Below are 18,134 nucleotides of genomic sequence, written 5' to 3'. Positions count from 1 at the left end.
ACCCCATGTTCTTGTCAAAGCCTCATGACAAAATCCAAGACACACAGTTTCATCCAACGTGTGGGAGAATATTATCTCTGAAAGATAAAAATCTAAAATACAAATATTTTCTTCAAATAAAAAAACTACACAATGGATCATTATTTATTTTTAGCTAAATTTTACCATCTAAAGCAGCTTTATGTTGTTTCTATCACCTGTTCTCCAAACCTGCACTATTGTTTCCAACTATTCATCTGAACAATGGAGAAAAAACTGCACAGATTGGACAGCGGTGCTGCTGCCCACCTAATCCCTGTTGAACTGTGTGAGATTCATCATCTGTGTGTCCAGAGTGGAGTAAAATGAGAGCTTCTCTGGTTGGAATCCACATTTCAGTAAAAATTGCAAATTGAGTGTTTCTGTTCGATTTATTTCTCTTCGCAGACTTGTGTCTAAACTCTTTTTTCTTTCCAGTTGAAATTGGCAGCTCGTTTCAGAGCAGGCATTCGGTCCACAACACTCATTCAACTGGATAGATCGCGTGGGTGTGTATGTCTGTGTTTGAGTGAGTGAGTGAGTGAGGGAGAGAGAGAAAGAGAGAGAGCATTTTAGTCCTTCAGACTATTATGTGAGGTCATTCTCTAATGTCTTCTGGCCCGATCTTGCTTCTTAACAGGCTGGTTTATGGTTTGCAGTTTGATTTAACGTTACAGACAGGATTAGGCTAGGATTGATAATATGTTAAAACTGTTCTACTCAATATTTTTATATTAACAACAGATCAAACGACTGTGTGTAATGTAAAAGGTCACTCATAATGGCAGACCCACAGAGGATTGTCATCTAGTGCTGCATTTCCCAGCAGCTCTACAGAGCATTTTAGCATCTTTCAGCTCATTCTTTTGATTTTATAGCCCGCAGCTTTACTGTTTCTAGTTCAGTCTTACTGCACTTAAAGACCGACTCTGATGAAAATCGGAAGTGTTTAACCGTGTTAACATGTTTTTTTCTATAATACAAAACATATCGTGACCAAATAAAGTAGTCAACGCCATGACTGCATATTTCCACCTTAGAACTGCAGTGAACCAATGACAGCCTCATAAAAGCAGATTCAGACAGCCAGGCTTTCATATGTCATATAACTAAGAAACCAATCACGTCAACATGCAGGGATGGGGGGGGCGGGCAAAATAAATCTGAAACAAACAACATTAACAAATAAAAGATGCTAACATTGCTAACCATTCTGATACTTCTGCTAGTCATTGAATTTGGTCTCTACACACTCCTCATCTCGTCTGTGTCTGACTGAGGCTCAAACATGAGGCTGAGTCTCTCTGATGTTTCCTCCTCCAACCATCTTAATACGCACTGCTCCTTCACCAGTCCCTGAAACCAACTTTGCACTATCTGACCAGGACTAATACCAGGAACATACTGCCTGTTGCGTGTCGCTGTCGCTGACCTGCAGTGGAGCAACTGCCAGCTCTAACTTTCTAAGTAGTTTGTAAATAGTTTGCCGGTCACTAGAATGTTGGATTTCTTTTCATTATAAATCAATTTTTGTCGATTTTTTCACAACTAGTATCTCACGGGTGTATCTCACGGGTGTATCTCACGGGTGTGTCACGCAGGCGGTGTCACCGCTCTAACCCGTTTGGCATAGGTGCCGAAATGAAAACAAAGACTGTGCTCTGACAAACGTCACGCATCCAGTGTGTTCCTGGCCTTAGGCAGGGAAAAGACCTGTTGACAATCACATTAACATCATACCAGCAACATTATGTGCTTCTTCGCAACAGGTCAGCGACAGCAGCCGCCGTTGTACACGCAACGCAGGCAGCATGTTCCTGGCGTAAAGAGCAGGCAGACTTAATTTGTGAACATGATAGATCCTTTAGCTAGTTAGATATTTTCCAGGAGTTGGTGGAGACCAAAACAGAGCTAAAAGGAGAGTAAATACTGGATTTGCATTTAAGTCAAATATGACTCCAAAGCTGTGTTCACTAATTTGTAGCTGTGACACCGAACAAGGACAAACAGCATCAGAAGAATGTAAATTGTACTCCACAAACTAATGTTTTTGTTTTGATGAAAATTTCCATTACTCAATGAATCATTATGACGATTTCCAGCATGGCCGAGCACACGTTCACATCCCTTCAACAGGGTTTGAATTCTGCAGAGATTCTTTCATTCTTTCTAAATGAATGTTTGCTTTTTTATTGACTGAGATTCAAGAAACAATAAACCACAACATCATACTCACTTTCATCACCAGTCTTTTGCCATAATGCAGTCAGTGGACCCGACTGTTATTCCAAGAATATTTTTCTTAATTTTTTTTTTTTTTAGAGAGAAGTGAGCATTAAATAACATTATTATATCATAATTCCCCAATGTGTGTGGGAAATATGAGCTATCATAGTACCAGGGAGGGGGAGAGAGATCTGAAGTTCTTTATCAGAGAATACAGTATCCATCCCACTCCTGCAAGCGAGGTTTAGGGGACTGTACTCCCCATGGACTCTCTCTGTGTGCCAGACTTCACTGGGTTTAGCACAAGAAGCACAACTTATTGGATTATGGGGTCCACCGTCTATGCTCATATTGCTGGAGGCTGTGTGTGTGTGTGTGTGTGTGTGTGTGTATGTGCAGGGGAATATGTGGGTGTGCAGCTCCTGAACCGAGGGAGGGATGGAGTAGTAAATACATAATAAATTCCCATTTACTTTTCTACTTTATGTACAGAATTTCTAATAGAGCCCTACCTTTTCATGTTCAGAGGTTAGAAGTTTAAGCAGGCCCGACGAGCAGCAGCGTACTGTAAATGAATCAGGACGGGCATGCCTTGTCTTGTTTCACGTGGATTTAACTGCACCTGTTTAATTTCAATCCTCAGGAAGTGTTTGGTCTGCATGGACAGGATAAGGTTTTGGCACACATTCCTGGTTAGATAGACTGTCTGCTGACGATAATTGTCCACATGCAGACAGAGATACACAGGGGAAGTGATTTACTGGCACGAACACACTGTCTATTTGTGTACTTGGTGCTTATTTGATGTAGTAACCCAGCTCACCCTTCACAGATTTCAGCCCAGGTAGTGTGGGATGTTGTGTTTTCAAGCTGAAGTTAATCTTTCCCTCTCTTTTTCTCTTTTGTCCTCATTTCACTGTACATTCTCTCTCAGTGCTGCAGAAATAGAAATAAAATCATGATAATGTTTTCTCTAGCTGCTCTACTTTCAATATCATTAATGCTTGAGAAAGGAAGGATAGTAGGCAACCAATGGGATTCTGTCCTGCTGTGTCCAGCATCATTCAAGCATGCTTTGATGGTAGATGTGCCCTTTCCTCAGTACTGAGAAAAGAGTCAGAGAGGCTGGGAGGAATCCCTCCATTTGCCTCTTTATTATTTATTCTGCAGCATGGCACATAGAAAGCATGCAGGGCAGGAGCGACTGAAAATGTGTTCTGCTCAGAGAGAGGCAGCACTCATACCAGTATCACACTGTAACAAGGCAACAGTTAAAATCGGATAACTGGCAATACTTATAATGAAGCTACCTCTGCAATCATTATTGCAGGGTCCAACTAACATCACTCTGGCCGCAGGGTATATGTTTATGACGGGCAGGGCATCTTTGAATAACAACTGATTGTTTTAAAGGAGACAAAAAAATCAATTCACTGTCAAGAGTAGACATTTAATTGCAAATATTCAGGGGGTCATGAATATCGTGTGTGGCCCACAGTGTGCTGGCTGTATTCCTCTCACGTAGAACTTTGAGGGGCTGAGTGACTGCCTCCCTCTGCCAGAAGCGCCATCCTTGTCCCAGTGGCGTTCCACCTTAAAAAGACGAATATATGTGTCTAACTGGCTCCCTGACATTGACACGCCGTGACTCACGCTGCCATGCTATTTCAGTATGGCTGCTGGCAAGCCCAGCTTTTCTGTCGCCTCTCGCCTCTCATGGTTAGGTCATTTGTTTGCCTCCCCTGCTAGGCTGTTTACTTGTAATTTGGACATCTGTCAAGGTGGTTTGTTTGCTACCCTGCGGTGTGATTAGGCTACCTTTGCCAAATCTAGGAAGATAGATGGGGTTATAGCAAATCTTGGCTGTAAAGACAAAGCCACAGTTTGGCTACCTCTCATCTACCAAGTTTAGTAGGCTAATTAAGAAAGCACAGGGCAACAACAAAAAGGGCACTGTGAAAGAGATGCAACAAGTTCAGCAGATCCAGGTCAGTGGTCACAGACGTATTCATCATGCTTGTTCACACTTTCTCTCTCCATCAGTCTTAATGGTGGTCCTGTGCAGTGTCCCAGTACTGTCTGTTCAGTCCCGCCTTGTCCTGTCACACAGTCTGTTCAGCTCCGGTGCCAGATCCTCCTCTTACACCAGAGGGAAGGAGTGGGGCAATTAACCACCTGCTGGTAAAGCAGCCGCACCGCACGGCCTAACACACACCCCAACATTTGCAGGATCACTCATGAAAACAAAGATTTATAGACATGCTGTCACTCATTTTGTTGCACTGCTGCATGAAGCAGCAGTGCAACAAAAGAGGTGGGGGTGGTGCTGATTTCAAATTTGCTTGCTGATCATGTTTCATCCTGAGCGTTACAAATTTGTTCATCTCCTTAATGAACATTATTGCCAGGATCGCATTAACCCAGCACTTAAGTTTCCTAATGGCTAACGTCATGCTCCATGCTCACATCACATTGCATAGCTACTGTACATTCTCACACAGTCAATACTGAATAATTTCACCAGCCCATCTAACGTCAATGAAAATGTCTTTCTTATCATTTTTGGATCATCAGCCACAGTGAGATTTTTTTGTAGATTAAAAACAGGTGATAAAAAAAAACCAAAAAACAATGACCAAATATCTGAGCTGTTTAACTTTCCATGTTGGTAAATCATTCACAGCTGATAGGAACTTGTGATATTGTGAGCTGGTTCAAATAACTCCTGTGATAAATTTAATCAGTTAATAAAATACCTAATTTACAGCCTGAACGCTGCAGCAGTCGCGCTGCAGTTGGCAGTTCTGTCACTTATGTTGCCACTGATGCACAAATCAACAAACGCGTGTCGCTGTCGGCCGTTTGTCTGTGAGCAACAATAACAGAGTGTGTTTTCACGGGTGTGACAGTAGGGTGTGTCGGGGGGAAGGGTTGTGTAGGAAATGTAGCACCAATTTGTAGCTGCTCTCACTTAAAGGGGTTGCATGGCTGTAAAGAAGAACTACTTTACATATTCAAACTACATTAAATCCTGAAGAAACCTTGTTTTATTGAGGCACAGCTGCACACAGGAAGTTATGACCTCATTATAATGGAAAGACACATGATAGATACTGTATGTTCACCTGCATTTAAAAAAAAAGCAGCACAGCAACATTGTTGTTGAACTACTCAACTCAAGGAAGGTAATCATTAATTTGTGCCATGAGCTACTGTTCACAGGTGTGTGATTAGAAAACATATTCACCACAGTAAGAAGAAAACTTAGTTAAAGTTAAAGTTAATTATATATTTTTAATATATAGAAACGAGTTTCCAAACCATAAACATGTAAGTTTCCAAAAGCGAAACCCTTTATATGGTATTGTAAGAGGTTTGACATGTCTAACTCTAGGAGTGGCCAACAGATGCACTATGGACAGAGAGGGTGGGGCCACCCTTACTGCTGCCGAGTTTCACCTGAGAGCAAAATAAGCAAACTTCACCAGTACTGAAACAGAGACTGGCCTTGAAGCACATACTTTGGGATATTTCTTCATTTTAAGGTATGTCAGAGCTATTTTATTTTCCTCTTTAAACCTTATTGCTCCACAGAACTCCATTATATTTTTCTCTGTGGTGTTTGGTGAAGAAAGAAACAGTTTGTACGAGTACTTTTTGTTTCACATTGATATTCACATATCCTTCCATTCCAGTGTTAGCATGTTAGATTTCAGATGACTGTATTGAGAGAGGTGGTTGACAACTATGCGAGTAGAGATCTTTTCACCTGTATGAAATGAAATAAGAGGTGTTCAAAAATATCAGACAGTTGCTGAAAGGACATTCCAAGAATAATTCTTTCACTTCTTGTTACATTTGCTCTCAGGGTCATTATGGAGCCCGCACTCACAGGCATGAAGCTAAAAGTGACTGTGCTGTTTCTGGTAACGATCCAGCTGAGGACAGGTGAGTCTAATTTCATATCTCACGCCAAAGCAAATATCACACCTGACACTTCTCTGATTTCCCTTGTTTGCCCCCTGACTGCTCTTTTATCAGACTTAAATATTCTGAACATGCAGAGCGGAGAATATGTGATCACTCAGATAACAGGTGTTTTGTTTTTTTCTGGGTGGTTCAAGTCTGATCAGTGATTCATGCGATAGCCTGACCGGCCTGACAAGCTCTTAGCCGACGATCTGAATGTCATTGAGTGAACTGCATTGCAGAAGCTCGATGAACCATGTATATATAATGTGAGTGGCCGACAGGTATCCTGCATAACATCCACACCTCTGTTGCAGCTGATGAGGGTCAGGTTGCTGTGTGTGTTAGTAAAGCTAGACCATAAAGAGACTTTATTATCTCCAGTGGGGAAATTAGTCTCAGGCTTAAATCCAAGCTGCCGGATTTAATATTTACACAGCTTAAAAAACAGAAGTAAAATTAAATCAAAAGCATGAAGCAGAGAGAAAACAGCCTGAACATATAAGATACATGCAAAACTCTTATCATATCCCACAAAAACCTCCTAACTCTTCATTTTGCACCACCTCATTAGATCAGTGTACTGGTATTACTAGAGCCTTGATTGATTCTTTAAATTGCAGTGCAACCTCTTTGTAGTAAAGTGACAGGAAAGTGTCACCCCAGCCCGCCGTCTGTGGCACCGAGGAGGTGCAGAGGATTTGAATATTTGCAGCTCTTTGTATTAAGCTTAGTGACTGCGTTTACTGGCAAGTTAGCTTAGCTGCCTCTGCACATAGGAAACACATCTTCCGTAGATCACAGTGTTGAGCCCTGGGGGGGCTTTCACAGTCTAAACATTTGAGTGACTAATGTGAGCTTTTTTTCAGGCTCCCTTCATCACATCTGCCATTTACACGCTTTCATAAATACCTCTGACATACTTTGTTTTGTTGCAGTGGCATTAAAGTGTTTTCAGAGAGTTATAGTGGATTTAATGATGAGAAGTTGATTTGATTTATCTGCCTGCTCCATTTGGATATTTAGTGAAGGTTAAACATCTAAAAAGTTAAATTACTACATTACCAAGATAAATAACTGGGATCTGTTGAAAAGTGCTGCCACGTAATAATAATAATAATAATAATAATTAGCATTGAGTTTTTTCTATAAATGACAAGCTATCAAGAATAATTAAAATCCACAGCCGTAAACAATGAGTCAGCAGGGTGTGTGTCAGCTCCAAGACAGATTTTAACAGCCACTCGTCAACTGTGTTTTTTCATGTTTGCTCATTTATTCAGTTTTCAAGATCATTTACCAATAAATTTCTGACAATTAATGAGCCTGAATGAGAGTTTTAAATTAATACATAAGTCATTTTTACTCTTATTTCAGCTCCAAACACTCAAATCTTCAGTTTGACTTAAGAGGCCAATTAGACACAGATCAGCAGTCCTACTCCACTCTGAGACTGTTTACGAGCACAGGCCCAGAGCTTGAATGTCATTAAGTGAGGAAAAAATATTAATGCATTTGAGAGAGGACATTGTTTTGTTTTGGGTTTTTTTATAATGTTTTGTCTTTTGGCCAGCGTGGATGATTATGAAAGTCAGAGGGAGGATGAACTGTAACCTCTATTATGAGATCTGACCAAAAACGTTTCTGGCCCCATCAGATGTGACGGAGGCGATGCAAATAACATCCTCGGGGCCACAAACCATTCGGAAACCCGAGTGGGACACAGTCCAACTGGGATGCACCTACACCCCCGGCCCAAGAGACACAGGAGATCTGGACATCGAGTGGTACAGCCTCAGCCCAGACATGACGCAGAGAGACACACTGGTAGGTGTTTGAGGACAGTGAGGGAGGTCGTTTGGACAGTTGACTTTAGCATGGATTAATCAAGCGAGAGGGTGGGTTGTCTTTTAGCTCTGGGCTCTCTTCGTGAAAATAAAAACTGCTTTGAAGATCACTCAGTGCAGTCTTTGCATCTCAGATCTTATCATATACAGGGGGCCAGATGCACTACTACGGAGACACCAGCATCTCCAAGAGGCTCCGCTTCATAGCAGACCCCAAGCTGGGAGACGCTTCCATCTCCATCTCCGATGTGAGGCTCTCAGACACAGCCACCTACCAGTGTAAAGTCAAGAAGGCCCCGGGTGTCGAGATGCGAAAAGTCACTCTGGTGGTGATGGGTGAGGAAAAAATTCCTTTATACTGGTTTTACCTGTTCATTTCCTCAGCACACTCTCATTCTTCTTTTAAACGTCGCTGTCATTCAGGAGGAATGTTTGGGCTCTTTCTAGTTTCTCCTCCTCTCATCGTTTCTCTCATCGTTTCTCTGTAGCCAGACCCAGACCTGTTCTGCTCCTTCACACCTTCAACTCTCCCCTGAGCCAAAGCATTGACGCATAACTCTTGAAAAAAAAAGAAGTTTTTATGCCATGTGTTTCTTTATTTCCTTTCACTAGTTCCCCCATCAGTGCCAAAGTGTTGGGTGGAAGGTGGCGAGGAGAAAGGTGGCCCGGTCTCCCTCCGCTGCAAATCCTCTAAGGGATACACTCCTCTCACTTATCTGTGGAAGAGAGAGAGCGGAGGTGCAATACCAGCCACTGCAACCCAAAGTGAGGAAGTAACCCTACAGACAAAACAGCTTTTCTAGAAGCATATACACACATTCATGATGCTGTATTTGTGTAATATAATTGAACTGAATGCTCTCCTCTTTCATTCAGACTCAGAGTCTGGGGAGCTTTTGATAAGTAACCATACAGACAGCAACACTGGAACTTACATGTGTGAGGCGAAAAATTATGTCGGCAAAGCACAGTGTAAATATGAACTGCATGCATACAACCGTAAGTCTATTTTATCATCATCTAATTTTACTTTTAAGTACTTAACGTTCTTATATCCTAAAGGCACCTTTTTATTTTGCTTCTGCATGGTTTGAGTGTCTGCTGCAGTGTGTGATGCAAGTAGCAAGATCACATGTGAGCCTTTTGTTGAAGCTGGAATTCATGACTGTAAAGAATGAGAGCGGCATCTGTTTGATCTTAAAGCACCATGTCCTCTCTTTTAGCTACCAATAAGGCGGGTGTCATCGTTGGGGCGGTGATAGGTGCTATTTTGCTGCTCCTCCTCCTCCTGTTTCTCATCTGGCTCCTGATCTGCTGCTGCCATAAGCGTCGCTATCAGAAAGAGGTCGCGAATGAAATAAGGTATTGCATCACTGCTGGAAACAATTTCAAGCACTCATGAAATCATCCAAAATCAGAGGAACCATCTGTTTGAGACCCATGTGACTATTGTCTCCTCAGGGAGGACGCCCCGGCCCCAGAGAGCCGACCCTCCAGCAGGAACTCCAGCCTTCGCTCAGTGATGGGGTACCGCACCCACCCCGGGGTGCACTACAGCTCGGTGGGGAACCACCTGCCCAGTATCCGTGAATCTCAACGCGGTTCCGTCTACACAGGCGGGAGTACCAGGTCGACACAGCCACCTACTGCAGGGGACAGACCTGCTCCCCTTCAGTACGACCATCAATACGGATACCCTGTGTAGCGACAATCAAACTGCATAAAAGACTTTCTATCTTTAGTATCAAACTACAGAAGAAGAATGAAAAACTTTACTTTGATGATAAATTATCTTGTAAAGAATGAACAGTATGTTTTTTGACAAATGGTGCAGTATCATATGTTTAACTGGAGAACAATGGGAGTTCTGGTATATTGGAGACTCCTAAAATCTTACCTCAGCCCTTGGACAAACATAAATGTGCAACTGGCTGACTTTCACGATGCACTCTAGGACATATAAGAATAGGTTCTTATAATTTAAGTCATTATTACACTGATTAAGCTAAAGCTGTGTGTACATGTACATAGTTAAAATATTTGTGTTTTTATTTTATTTTTATCTATGATGGATATGAAGCTTCAGTTTATTACTTTTTTTTTTTTTTTTTTTTTTTTTTTTTTTTTTAAATATGTACAATAAAACATTTTTCCACAAGGAGAGGACTGATGGATATCCTGTCTACATTCAGAGTTTTGTGTCTTGGCTCCATGACACAATAGAATTACAATAGAAACATATGAAATCTCCCACGCAGAGGACGCAGAATGTTTAACCCTTCTGAAAAAGATAAACCTTAATCAGTAATTTTGTTTTAAACAGTCACATTTTTTTTATGGTCAGAGGTTCAAATGCGACTTAATTGGAGCGGGTCGTGATGTCCGAGAGTTTGGAGAGATCATTAAAAATAGACTTGGTTCAAAACTTTGTGATTCTTATTTCGGTGCATAAACATGGCCAGACAAGCATCGTATCTCTCAGTGAGGAGACTGGGTGTTTTCACGGCTGTAATTGGATCAATACAAATTCAAACTTTGAGAATAGCTGGAATATTGGGAGACAGTGAAGTCAATTTTGAATCTGATCTTTTTATGTGCATTTGCCTTGTGGAAAATTTTGGCATTTGCACAACAACCCCCCCCCCAGCAAAATTGCCTTGTTTGTGTGGTGCGTTTCTCCAGCAGCCTGTAAACTAGTTGTTGGAGGAACAGCTCGCAGTTGAGGCGCTAACCTGCAGCTGCCACCCTCAGCGGGCAGAGTCAGCACTGTGCCTACGGCCCCGCCTCTCTTCAAAAGAGCCTCAAATGGCCTGGACCAATCTTCAAAAGGTGTACGCTGAATTAATAAGAGCTGCTAGAAGTGGTGAAGGTTTGCGGGCCCCACAGTAATGATTTTAAACATGCAAGAAATGCACTTGTTTCTAAACAGTGAGTTTTTATTTTATTTACAGTGACAGCACACACACACACAAACACACACTAACAAAAGATGTTTACTATTTGCCTCTGCTGCGTTCGACCTTTTGATTCGTTTGCGTCACATGAAGACAAATTGATTGATATTGTCTGTATCTTTCTGTTAGCGACCATCAGAAGGACCAGTTCTCTGTGAACAAAAGTCTTTTTTTAATGTGCGTACACATCCTTTGATCCACGCTTGAACTGGGGCAGTAGACACAATAATTAATTACAAATACTTGTCTGGCAACCACAGTCGGAAACCACATAATCTCTTCTTTTAATAAGTTTCTTAGAAGGCAGAACTTTTAACAGCGTTAGCAGAGTAATTATTTGAAGGGCTCCCACTGCAGAGTTTGCTCTCACATCCAGTTTCAAAGAGCTTTTTGTCAAAAAGAGATTGTTTTATGCTACTGTGCAAAAAGGCAAAATCTGGCCTTGAAATTCAGCTTTGGATTGTTTGGTATTTAAGACATAAACAGGCTACATTTAACTAAGTGGAGGTGTTATTCATGAAGCCATATCGAATGTTTATGTAATTAGGATCTTGGTTTGGCTGGATGTATGTAAATTAGACAAAGAAGAAATATAAATGAATCTGAAATACAATTGAAGTCAGCGTCGTGTTAAACGTCTGTCTACAAAGTCGGTGTCCCCCACGGCACAAACTACAGTGATAAGGTGCTGCATTAGCAAGGCTCCTGAAGGTGATTCAAAGGTGATTTGCTTTTCTTATCTGGTAAATATGGTAAATAGGTGTGTGTGTGTGTGTGTGTGTGTGTGTGTGTGTGTGTGTGTGTGTGTGTGTGTGTGTGTGTGTGTGGTTTGGTGTTTGTAAATATGTGACCAAGCAGGAACAGCCATTTGCATGTGTCATGCTGCGATGATCAACATACAGTAAAGTCACCGGAGATCCATAATGAGCACATATCCTGCCCACCTCGTGTCAATGCAAATACACTGATGCAAATCATATCTAATGCTTATGTATAAATCCCAGTCAAGGAACAATTAAATCCAAGGACTTCACCTTGCTGTGTGCATCCAGCAGACAACTCCAGGCTAGGCTTAATGCTTGGATAAACAAAACAAAAGGATTCTTCAGCTGCAGCCAAAGGTATTGAGTCTGACAACGACTTGTGACGACAAGCCGACAAACACAATGTAAGCAGGAACCTTGAGTAGGATTGAGAGTGATAAAAAGCCTCATCCGACCCAGGGGAGCTTGAGGTAAAAATGGAAGATGTTTCTTATTCTAATTGCGCTAACCTTCTCAACTCAGCTGCTCTTTGCGTACGGCCACCTAAACTGCAGATTTCACATATATTCGAATCATAATAGAAGATTTTATTTGAGACTATTTGGATTTGTTTTATGTATTTCAAAAGCTAAATGTGCGAATCTTTTCCCCAGGCCCCAGTGACAAACTGTGACTGATTCCATTCTGCGGCGGAAATGAAGAATCGTCTGGTTTGGAGTGTGTGTGCATAATTTTCTGCCTTCTTGTCATCTCTTTGAACACAGCCAAAACAAAACACTTGAGAGCCCCACACAGACTGCTGAGTGGTACACAGAGGTATAAAGATTAAGTTATTCCCATAAAAGTTTACACTGCAGATGTGTTCGGGGTAAAGATTCTCATTATGTTGGGGGCAAATAAATTTGCGCTCTGGGTACTGACAGGTCTGTTTGCTGTCACCACTGTCTTCTTCAATGTGTATATCTTCTTGAGGAGTCTGTTGAATTATAAGCAGAAGAAGCAGTGGAGTCCCAGCGAGACCATCATCGTGGCTCTGTCGGTGGCCGACATGGCTCACCAGCTGGTCTGTTACTTCTGGATGACCATGGACGAGGTGGACAGCAAGTGTCGCATGGCTCAGATGCCTTACACCGTCATGCTACTGATTATCTCCAGCCTCAAGTTCACCATCATGTGGGACACCGGCTTCCTCACTTTCTACTACAGCACCAAGCTGGTGAGCACACCCAACCACTGCTACACACGGATCCAGGCCGCCATCCTCAAGCACGTGACCTTAACGGTTTTTCTCATCCCCCTGTGCGGCCTGGGCACCTGCATGCCGATGCTTGTGGTGTTTCACACTGACAACAACACCATCGGGAACAAAGATTGTGGGGTTTTGTTGCCCGACACCCCCTCTGGCCAGATTTATGAAATCATTTATCTTCTCCTTGCTGATGTACTGCCGGGGCTGCTCATGGCGAAATGCTGCATCTCCATCTCCGTCCACCTGGCCATCCACCTCCGTCACATGAAAGCCAGCACCAACGGAGCCCACGCCCCAAAGCTGGGCTCTCAGATGAGGGTGATTCAGATGGCTCTATCCCTGGTGGCCGCCTTCACTGTCTTCCTCGTGGTCGACCTGTACGTGAACTACCAGATGGCCGTGAACCACGACAACGTCATCACGCTAACCTTCCTCTTCACGGCCATCTACACGACTGTCACCGCCGTGGTGCTGATCTATGGGAAGAAGAGTCTCTGGAAAGCTCTGATGCACGACGTTAATGTCTGCCTGGATGAGTATCCGCGTTTGTCTTGTCTGAAGGTGCCTGAACGAAACGCCAAACCCAGCGCTCCTGCAAAAGTAAAAAAGTGAAAAGCCAATTTGCTTTGCAGTGGAGGTCTTTGTGCTGAAATCAATTGGTCATTGTCTGAACTTATTAAAAACTTTGAAGTAACTTATTCTTTTATCTTATGTGCCAGCAATTTCAGTAATGACTACTGTCCTGCTGTATCACCATTTATTACAGTTTCTTTCAACTATAAGGTAATTTAGCTGTTAGTCAGTAAGAGCAGAGAAGGCAGAGTGATGCACAGATCACAGCAGCCAGGTAACCACCTCACCATCCAATCACAAACTCATCAGACTGTACCTATCAATATTAATATTTCATGAGGACAAATAATAGTAGGGGCTGTAAAATAGATCCCAAAGAATTTTTGCGTGGACATGATGTAACTCGGGACCCATCTAAAAATGCTGAAAAATACATGTGACTGTGGTGTGAGTACAGAGCATATTAATAAAACAAGAAAGTATGCACAACCTTCCACAACATTCTTTTTTTTTTCATCACAGAGGTTTTAAGAGGTTTTTTCCTCAGTCAGGTTGCAGATGGTTTAAAGCTGCGACCTGACTGAGTGTGTTTGTCACCGGACGGTTGCCGGACCAAACTCCCGTACCAGTCGGGAGAGAGAGAGAGGGAGGAAAAATTGACTTGATGGGGAAAAGCACATGTAATCACCACTTTCTCTTGTTTATCTGTTCACTGGTCCTCAACAGAGGTGTGTGTGCCTGCACTCGACAGCTCCCAGGTGTGTAACTGTAACTCTGTGTGTGTGTGTGTGTGGGTGTGTGGGTGTGTGTGTGTGTGTGGGTGTGAAGCTGGGCGTTCCTGAAAAGTGCACTCATGCCCAGCAAACCTACCCTGAGTAAATAGAGGTTTAAAAAATGCAGCAGATCTCTTTGCAATGCTCCATTAGTTCACACCCTCTGGCACCACCTAGTGAGGTTCAAAGCGGAGATACAATAGTGCAGCTAATCCCACTCCACACACAGGCTGGGGATCCCTCCGGCAGCTAAATGGACAAAGTAAGGGAGGGCATATTTTCCTTTGATGCAGGCGAGTTAAGTCGCACCAAGGCCTCGGCTTCGACCCCTCCTGTCCTGTCTCTCTCTGTGGGAGGGAGGTGGGTTTAGCATGACGGGGGGGAGAGCAGCTCAAAATAGTGGCCAATATGGATGCAATGCTAATGGTGGAATATTATTCACTGTCTTTACTCTTTACATTTTTTATTTGGAGAAGAATTGAGATGATTTATAATATAAAATACGCAATTACAAGTAATAGCCTTAAGCAAAATTACACAGGCATTAACAGCAAAACGTACTTTGAATTTATTCAGCAGAAAAATAGCTTCTGTGACTGATGTATTAGAATATATAATATTTTCAAATTGTTGTTTCAAATTGCATTTTTGCCTTTATTCTGATAGGACAGTAAGAGTTAGACAGGAAGGTCAGGTTCGCTGTGGTTAGGACTAAGCCCATGTGGTACGCACTCTACCAGGCAAGCCAATGAGGCAACCCCACATTTTCATATTGTTGATGCCTTTGCATTTGTGTCTAAGCAGCATTTTCACTTGTATTTGTAGCTGGTTGAGATGAAGAAGGTATTAACTACTGTGCACAGAGTTAGTTTGGTCCCATTTGGCTCCCAAATCAAGGGGTTAGGGTAAGTGTTGTATTCTTACAGTTTTGGATTTTCTGCAACCTTGGATATATTTTTTTTCAGTGAGATATTAGATAATTTCATCTCCTTGGACTTGAAAACAGCTACCTGAATGAAACCATCTGCAAGGTTGAGAGTGAATATCTCTTTGGTGGAACTGTTAACAACTCCAAGACTTATGCAATGTAATAACTAGACACAGCCTTTCTGTACGGGGTCACAAACCAATGAGGGTTTTGTACCACTGGTGTAATCTTTAACAGTGTGTTATATTGTATTTCATGTTTTCATTTAATTCTTAATCGGAAAACTAGCTGTCAGATAAATGTAGTGGAGTAAATAGTACATTTCCCTCTTAATTGTAGAGGGGCAGTGCAGGTATATAAAAGCTGCACTTAAGACCAGACCTAAATGTACCACAGGGAAATGATGCCTTAGAATTTGCATCCATCTGCTGGAAAAAAACAACTTCCAACTGCTTTCCACTGATGGTAAAGGAAACCTTAGACTCATGACAATTTAAAATGAGACATTCATGTGTCATCGGCTGATCGTCAGTAAGAGGAGGCTGGACAGACATCTGCAATATAAATAAAAGAAGGGAAACTGCTATGATTGATGTCCTCATATTTCTATACAGCATGAATTTGTAAACATGTTTATGGTATGAAGATCGTTTCTATGGAGATGCTCCTGGGGAGACTGAAGCTGCCAGTTGCAGAGCTGCTCTTCTTGCATGGGTGAACCTCACTTCAAATAAGTCATTTCTCCTGAGACTTGCAGCGAGAGCGATGTCCTGTACCTCACTATCTGACAGGAAGGAACAGGCCATTAACAACTCAGATTAGCAAGACCAGCACCCATCACACAACTCCTATAAACATCTCATAAACTCCTCCCTGCAGACGGCCTCCCCAGATAATGCCTCTTTAGCACTTGCATCAGCGTGAGCTAAAGAGGCATCATTTTCCTACACCTACTGTAATTGTACCTGAAATGCATAAATCAACCATTTCATACCAATTTGTTTAATGTTTTTAGCTTGAATGGGTAATTTTTCAAACCATCAGTAGCATCAAAATGACTGTCCGTGTGAGTGGAGGAGTTTCCAGGGAGGGCGCAGGGAGTTACCTGTATTCACTATGTCGACAGGATCGTAATTAAAAGATGGAGAGGATGCCTCTAAAATGATAAATGACACCAAAAAAAAAAAAACACAGGAGTTTGCTGGTCTTTTAATACATCTTTATTTTTGTTCAGTCAACAGTTTGTTCATAAAAAAGATCATTATGCATCTCTTGAGGCATTGTTTGTATAAAGTTTCTTTAATCCTTATTAGGAAAAATGTATCGTACAAAAGAGTTTATCCCTTGTAAAACAATTTAAAATTTAAAAATATAACTAAAATACTGACAGCTTAATTATGAATTCAACTTGATCATTTTCAAAACAGCTTACATGCATAGATTTAGCACTCTGAAGGCACATAAAAATTTAAACAGTGCACATTAGAGCAGTATGCTGAAATTAGACCCAAATTACTCTGCATACAAATAAACCATCTCTATACACACTGGGTGTGCAAAACAATGGAAATATTAAAATTTTAATGAATAGCAATAATTTAAATTTCAATAAAGAACTGAAATCTATCTATACCTGAAATATAAAACTAAAGTGAACTTCAAAGGCATTTATACTTGTACCATACAGCGGTTTGTGTTCTTTAAAGGACCATGTCAAAATTTTGGTAAATGTGTTTCTCTGCTTCCTTATCCAGAGTTATACTTGGAGGTTGATACCTACCTCATGTCTGTACAGTAAATATGCAGCTGAAGGTGACAGCCGGTAAGCTTAGCTTAGCATAAAGAGATGAAACGGCTAGCTTGTCTCAATCCACAGGTAACAGAATCCAGTGTTACGAAAGTTCACTAATCAGCGCCTTATATTTCATTTATTTGATCTGTACAAAAACCAAGGTGTGTTCTGAACTGCTTTTCGCCAGGCTAAGTGTTTCCCTCCATTCCTAGTCTTTATGCTAAGCTAAGCTATCAAGCTGCTGGATCCAGCTCTGTATATATCCTTTCAGACATGCGTATCTGTGTATCATATCTGATATTCAACTCTTGGCAAGAATGCAAATAAGGCCATTTCCCAAAATGCTGAACTATTCCTTCAAAGAAAAACAGCCACTGAACATCAACATCAATGTGATGCAGTTTGGAAGCATCAGTTACAGTATTCATTTCATCATAAACATCAGAACAAACGCGTAATCTGTACCACATTCAATAATGCCATCCAGTGTTTCTGAAACATCGTGGTGTAGGGAAATTGGGTTTGACCATGGTATTAATCAACACCGACATCAAACACAAAATAACTACATTTCCAAACATCAGTTACATTCTGTACATTGTGTTCCCTGCTCTTGATCAAGTTCGACATTGTGTCTAATGCAGCTTTTTCCTGTTCAGATCTGGAATGCCGGTACACAGCGAGGGGGGAAATAATTCATCCAGTGTCACTCCAACACATAAAAATAAAATATTACATTGCAACATTGGTCATTCCTTTTCCCTGCAAGTGATAAAAAAAACATCATAGTGTCTTTTCTTCAATAATAAGAATAAAGAATAAAAGCATCTAATCATTATTTCATTAACTCTTAAAAAAAAACACATTGAATCCAAGGCTGTAGTGACCTTATGCACTCGAAATTGTTGCTCCACAGTTGTACACTATTATGACGATAACCCCATACATATACTTCCTTGCGGCTTAAAAACAAAACTGCTAAAACTCGAGAACAAAGGACTGTTTGGAATTATTACTGACTTGCATCAGAAAGACCCCCCC

At 41.5% G+C, this 18,134-nt stretch overlaps 2 protein-coding genes across 2 annotated transcripts; both read left to right on the top strand.

Moving 5' to 3' along the window:
• Nucleotides 1-5,692: 5,692 nt before the first annotated feature.
• vsig8b (V-set and immunoglobulin domain containing 8b) lies at nt 5,693-10,485 on the top strand. The gene is made up of 8 exons (XM_023393892.2): nt 5,693-5,789; nt 6,113-6,192; nt 7,871-8,040; nt 8,195-8,396; nt 8,673-8,825; nt 8,937-9,059; nt 9,284-9,422; nt 9,522-10,485. The coding sequence occupies exons 2-8, from the start codon at nt 6,120-6,122 to the stop codon at nt 9,763-9,765; spliced, it is 1,104 nt and encodes a 367-aa protein (XP_023249660.1). The 5' UTR covers nt 5,693-5,789; nt 6,113-6,119; the 3' UTR covers nt 9,766-10,485.
• A 2,176-nt stretch (nt 10,486-12,661) lies between these two features.
• tas2r202 (taste receptor, type 2, member 202) lies at nt 12,662-13,639 on the top strand. The gene has a single exon (XM_023393978.2). The coding sequence runs from the start codon at nt 12,662-12,664 to the stop codon at nt 13,637-13,639; it is 978 nt and encodes a 325-aa protein (XP_023249746.2).
• Nucleotides 13,640-18,134: the final 4,495 nt, after the last annotated feature.

This window comes from Seriola lalandi, unplaced genomic scaffold (genome assembly GCF_002814215.2).
Source record: "Seriola lalandi dorsalis isolate HSWRI2012SDOR001 ecotype SW California unplaced genomic scaffold, Sedor1 jcf7180002054945, whole genome shotgun sequence".
NCBI classification, from domain to species: domain Eukaryota; kingdom Metazoa; phylum Chordata; class Actinopteri; order Carangiformes; family Carangidae; genus Seriola; species Seriola lalandi.
The sequence above is the reverse complement of the archived record's forward strand: the minus strand, read 5'-3'. Positions and strand labels throughout refer to the sequence as shown.